Source organism: Nannobrachium achirus (genome assembly GCF_963921795.1).
Source record: "Nannobrachium achirus genome assembly, chromosome: 3".
Taxonomy (NCBI): Eukaryota; Metazoa; Chordata; class Actinopteri; order Myctophiformes; family Myctophidae; genus Nannobrachium; species Nannobrachium achirus.
This window is the reverse complement of record NC_137812.1, coordinates 46,715,371-46,721,057: the sequence shown is the minus strand read 5'-3', so window position 1 is coordinate 46,721,057 and position 5,687 is coordinate 46,715,371. Positions and strand designations below refer to the sequence as shown.

Here is a 5,687-nt window from a genome sequence, read left to right as displayed (position 1 = left end):
CTTGAGTTCAATCATATTTTTTTTGTATTTGTCCCTAAGACAAAGATTTGATTATAGTAAATTTACCTCCATTGATTTCCGGAAGGGGACCCAAATGCATTCGGGTCCCCTTCCGGAAATCAATGGAGGTACATTTATTGTAATACATTTTGTCTTAGGAATGCGACAAAAAACTAAAAAGGTTATTGAACTCAAGTCTCCATGGCATGAGTAATCAATAGAAATAAGTCATTTTGGGGGTGAACTACTCCTTTAAGACCAAGATGTACAATGTGTAACAATATCCTGTGCTGCTACACCTTTTGGGGTTTAACAGCTCAGCTTGTTGGATTTTATGTTGTGAGGATATCTCGACTCTTGTCTGAGGACTTTCCATCACAGTGGAAACCAACTATTGCCATTCTTCCAGGTCTTAACCATTTTCAGCTTAAACGTTACGTTTGTTACAATTACAACCCACTTCAGTGATCTGTTATCTCAAGGGCTGTTCTGTCATGTTGGAATTTCTCGAACATAGTTCCACTTGGGAGTTGCTCTGGGCCTTCCCATCAGAGACGCATCTGTATCTTGGTATCTCCATCATTCAACCAGTGGCACAGGTAGCTAACTCGTCAGCAACACCCTTGTGTTTCTCAGTTTCTTCCTCTCCACCAACTCCAGTTATTTCCGCTCAGTGTGGTTTGGGAACATGGCCGTCCACATAAAAGTTTCTGGTGACCTTAGGGAGGGTTAGCTCCATTCCTTCCAGCTCTGGGGTAAGAATTATTTGACATCCCAGTCTGGAGTTCTCCTTGAGCATCGCTGCCATATCCAGCATGTCGTCTTCCCTGGAAGAGATCGCAAGTAAGATCAGTTGAAAAATTACCAAGGGGTGAAGATCATGGCACAACATTATTTGATCAGTTATTGCTTACATACTCTCTGGAATATAAGTTCCCAATTCCACAGTGTACAGATAATTGATTAATAATTTGCATTGCTAAAATCAGAACATGCCAGGCAACACAGTCTAACAAAACTACATACAATATTTTAGGCTTACCTTTCTTCTGATTCTGGCAATTTGTCAAAATGTTCTGCACTCACATAGACATGGCATGTTGAGCAGGCTAGTGATGCCTCACAGGCTCCTGGTGGAAAGGGACATTTCATATTAGATTACATTTCAGTATCAGAAGGTCACACCTTAAAAAGGGTAGCCTAAGTCAAACTTTCAGTTCAATAATAAAACAAATACAAACAAGACATAAAATGGCACCACGCACTTAATACACATTATGAAAATAAATAATATCTGCTTTAACTTATAATTAGCTGTAGCCAACTCTTTTTCAGTAATGGAAGTACAATGTAAAATTCACATTAGCAGGTGTATGTGTGTGTAAATAAGAACAATTATTCCATGTCCTTGTTCAAAAGTCTTTTTGCTATATCACACTATGTGAAATTTGCTTAATCTTTCAAAAACATGCTTGACTTATTTATTGACATTGAAAAGACTCATGCAAGTCTCACCTTCCAATTCAATTCCATGCCTGTGAGCCAGGTAGAGCACGTTGTCTCCTACTTTGGCTTTCACCGGGATCCTCTTCCCAGACCGATCAATATACACCACATTGACCCTAAAACACAGTCACCAAATAATGTTAGCACCCATACATTGCATCCACACAACACAGCCATATACTGTATAATGCAGGGGTTAATCTCTGCAGCATTCTAATATGAAGTACTCTGTGTACTCAGTCTACTCACCCAATAATTAATTGCTGTGAGTAGGGTCAGCTTTGGTCATCTATGATATCTATTTGAATGTTCTGGCATAAAACATGAATTTTGTATATTATCTCTCTTTGCCACAGGATTCACATGGACCACATTCTCTGTAAGTGATGGGATGACATTAACAGCAGCAGCACTAATCATAATTTATGTAAACTTCCTTCAATGAGCACGAATGGGGTACACGCTTGACAGGCTTGTTGCGGTTGGTGCAGGTAATTGTTATTACTCTTGTCAATTTGCGTGCCCCATATGTACAGGAAGTGCTGCTGTCAATGTCATCCCATTGCGTACAGAAAATGTGGATCAAGGGAAAGTGTTGATATATCACTAAACACACATTTTATGTTCAGTTAGACAATTTAATTTAAATTGAGATAATACTAGATGACCAGCGCTGACTCCTAGTAGTGGCAATTAATTATAGAGCTCTGAAGTCTGACATCATTTACACATCCTACCTGGGAAAATGCAAAAATGACACTTTTCCCAAACATGGAGATGACTGACATAGACCACATGAGACCGACATGGAAGCCAAATGGTAAAATGATCATTTAACCAGTATGTCCATATATGGGCATTCCGAGATAAGGGCTCAATATGGACGACATCAGGGATCTCCATATATGGGCATTCATTTATTATTCAATTGGTAAGACAGGATTATTTTGCAAGTGTGACTCGCGTCACAGCAACCACACTTGCAATTTCCCAGAATTGCATCTTTCTAGTTTTGTAGTCTATATCAACTATCATAATAAACTATACAGAGCCATCTCCCTGACAATGTGGCTAGGACAATGTTTATTTTTGGACTAAAATTCTTATATGAGCCGATTCTAAGATGACACTGTTATTCTCCATAGAAAAATTACTTCCATGCCCCCGGGGATGAATGACTCAAGTGACGTCAGGAGTCGGGACTTCAGTGCTCTATTGGGTGAGTACACATTCCACGAAAATGTATTGTGTTCTATGGCTGTGCTATGGAATACATGTACAGTGCCTTGCAAAAGTATTCACCCCCTTCACTTTTTTGACATTGTGTTATGTTACAGCCTTATTCAAAATATTAAATGAATTATTTTACTCAATTCTCCACACTACTATATACCCCATGACAAAATAATAACTTTAGATTTTTTGCAAATGTATTACCCCTTTGCTATGACACTCAAAATAGAGCTGAGGTGCACCCTGTTCCTACTGATCATCCTTGAGATGTTTCCATAACTTGATTAGAGTTAGCCTATGGTAAATGTAATTGATTTTAGTTCATGTATAAAAGGCACACACATGTCTATCAGTTCCCACATGTAACATGTCAGAGCACAAACCAAGCCATGGCATGAAGTCAAAGAAATTGTCTGTAGACCTCTGAGACAGGATTGTATCAAGGCACAGATCAGGGGAAAGTTACCAAAAAACTTTCCACAGCATTGAAGGTCCCAACAAACACAGTGGTCTCCATCATCTGTAAATGCAATAAGTTTGTAACAACCAGGACTCATCCTAGAGCTGGTATGGGTCTTGGTCAGGGAGGTGACCAAGAACCCAATGGTCACCCTGACAGTGCCCCAGTGTTCCTCTGTGGAGATGGTAGAACCTTCCAGAAGGACAGCCATCTCTGCTGCACTCCACCAATCAGGCCTTCATGGTAGAGTAGCCAGATGGAAGCCAGTCCTCAGTAAAATGCACATGACAGCCCATTTTAGTTTGCAAAAAGGAACCTAGAAAATGATCTGGTCTGTTGAAACAAATTGAACTCTTTGGCCTGAAATCCAAGTGTAATGTCTGGAGAAAAACAGGCACCGCTCATCACATGGCCAACACAATCCCTACAGCCTACAGGAAAGCATAGTGGTCGCCGCATCATGCTATGGGGATATCTTTTTAACAGCAGGAAATGTGGGACTAGTCAGGATCAAGTGATAAATTAATGCAGCAAATTACAGAGAGATCCATGATCAAAACCTGATCCAGAGGGCTCTGGACCTCAGACTGAGGCAGAGGTTCGCCTTCCAACAGGACAAGCAGGCTAAACACAGACAAGATAACAAAGAGGTCTTCTCCCATTTCTGGAGAAGGCCCACCCAGACCCAGTCGGAAATATGAAAATGGCTGTGCACCGAAGCAACCTGATGCAGCTTGAGAAGATCTGAAAAGAAGAATGGGAGAAACTGCCCCAAAATAGGCGTGCCAAGTTGTAGCATCATAGTAAAGAAGAATTAAGGCTCTAATTGCTGCCAGAGGTGCTGCAATAAAGTGTTGAGTAAAAGGGGTGAATACTTATGCATATTTGATTTTATAGTTTTGTATTGTTTTAACACATTTGCAAACCTTTCTAAAATACCTTTTTCGTTTTGTCATTATGCAACATTGTGTCTAGAATTCTGAGAAAAAACCTAACAAAATGTGAAAAAGGTGAAGGGGTGAATACTTTCGCAAGGCACTGTACATGCAATGTATGGAATATCAGCCATTCTAGGGCTAATAAACAACCAAATAGAAAGGTTGCACAGTACATTCGTTTTCAGCACTCCTCCAAGATGATCTCACACACACACACACACACACACACACACACACACACACACACACACACACACACACACACACAGCATCTTGCTTTCCATGACACATGACATTTGTGAGAGAGGGATTCAGCACAAGAACATCTTTGTTTCAGCCTAGAATATCCTTTAAGGGAGAAAAGCATCAGCATTGCTATTTCCATTTTACTATAGAGGCACAACTGTGTGAACTATTTAAAAAATGCAGCCACCGTAGATCCTAAAGGTGTACACTACAGTACAGATAGAAATACGATTGTTTACATACCGGTAAGTGAACGTGAATATCGAAAACACGACTGATGTAACATTGCTCTATAGCACCACCATCGGGGGGAAAACATCCTTATTCAACTTACACATTTTCTGGATCGTCCTCATTGGAGCTTCCCTCCTCACTGTGGCGTAGACCTTCGAAGAGAAAACAAATTAAAGGTTTATTTCCAGCTTTCATTATCGTTTCAGACAGTAAACATAAGCATGATTCAAGCTCCTTGAGATGGCATTGGCAATGTTGCCTCAGCCTAAGTCCAGAGAATGTCACACACACTGACTGTCTTAATGCTAATAATCTAAATAAAATCCTCGCAATGCGATTGTACTGAATGTGAAACTGAAGATATGTGTCTCGTATATCGAAATAACCATGAAACAACTGGTATACAAGCAACAACTCATCATTGAGTAAGCTAATTATTACGTTACGTAGCCAGACCAGCCACCGACTCGGTGAACTCACCTAGCGATGAGTGCAAATCCCGGATCATCAGGGTTTGAAAACGACCCAAGGACCATGTCCTCGCTAAACTGGCAGCACTATTCATACAACTGTACAGTCTATAGACGGGACAGGTGCTACAGTCTGGTAGAACTCTGGCAGAGAGTCTCAAAGTCAGACCCATGCCCGACCGCACAGCAGCGGATGTCGCCATGACACTTGTTATGATCATGTGAGAAAAACAGCCAATAGTTAAACAGTAACTTGTAGTTGTATATTTTTGTGGTTTACTGTTCTGGCAGCAGATGGCGCTACTCCCTCGTACTTCATGGGTTGCATTTGTAGTCCTAAACCGGCCATATTGAGGACCAACACACTGATGATTGGCATAGAACCAATGTTCTAAGTTAATCAAAACACCTGTGTTGGTCCTCAAAATGGCTTTTCAGGCTGCGACCCCCAAATAATCATATTTTAACTGGGGACCCCACACCCACCCTGACGAGCACTAAGAGTTGAGGCATTATATTTTGTATTTAACACAATTTCTGCCTCTAATATTTTACAATTTGGCCAATGTTTAATTTGCCATTTTAGAGGTATTAAAACGT

General features: G+C 40.5%; 1 protein-coding gene across 2 annotated transcripts; it reads right to left on the bottom strand.

Annotated features, from left to right (window-relative positions):
* Positions 1–236: 236 nt before the first annotated feature.
* fdx2 (ferredoxin 2) lies at positions 237–5,290 on the bottom strand (the record flags this gene model as incomplete). 2 transcript variants are annotated; one of them, XM_080721023.1, is made up of 5 exons in its annotated part: positions 237–827; positions 1,043–1,130; positions 1,516–1,622; positions 4,718–4,769; positions 5,098–5,290. In XM_080721023.1, 5 exons carry the CDS (start codon positions 5,288–5,290, stop codon positions 671–673), a joined length of 597 nt encoding a protein of 198 aa, XP_080577149.1. In that variant the 3' UTR covers positions 237–670. The 2 variants fall into 2 exon arrangements, with proteins under 2 accessions (XP_080577149.1, XP_080577150.1); XM_080721024.1 differs by having other exon boundaries at positions 1,087–1,130.
* Positions 5,291–5,687: the final 397 nt, after the last annotated feature.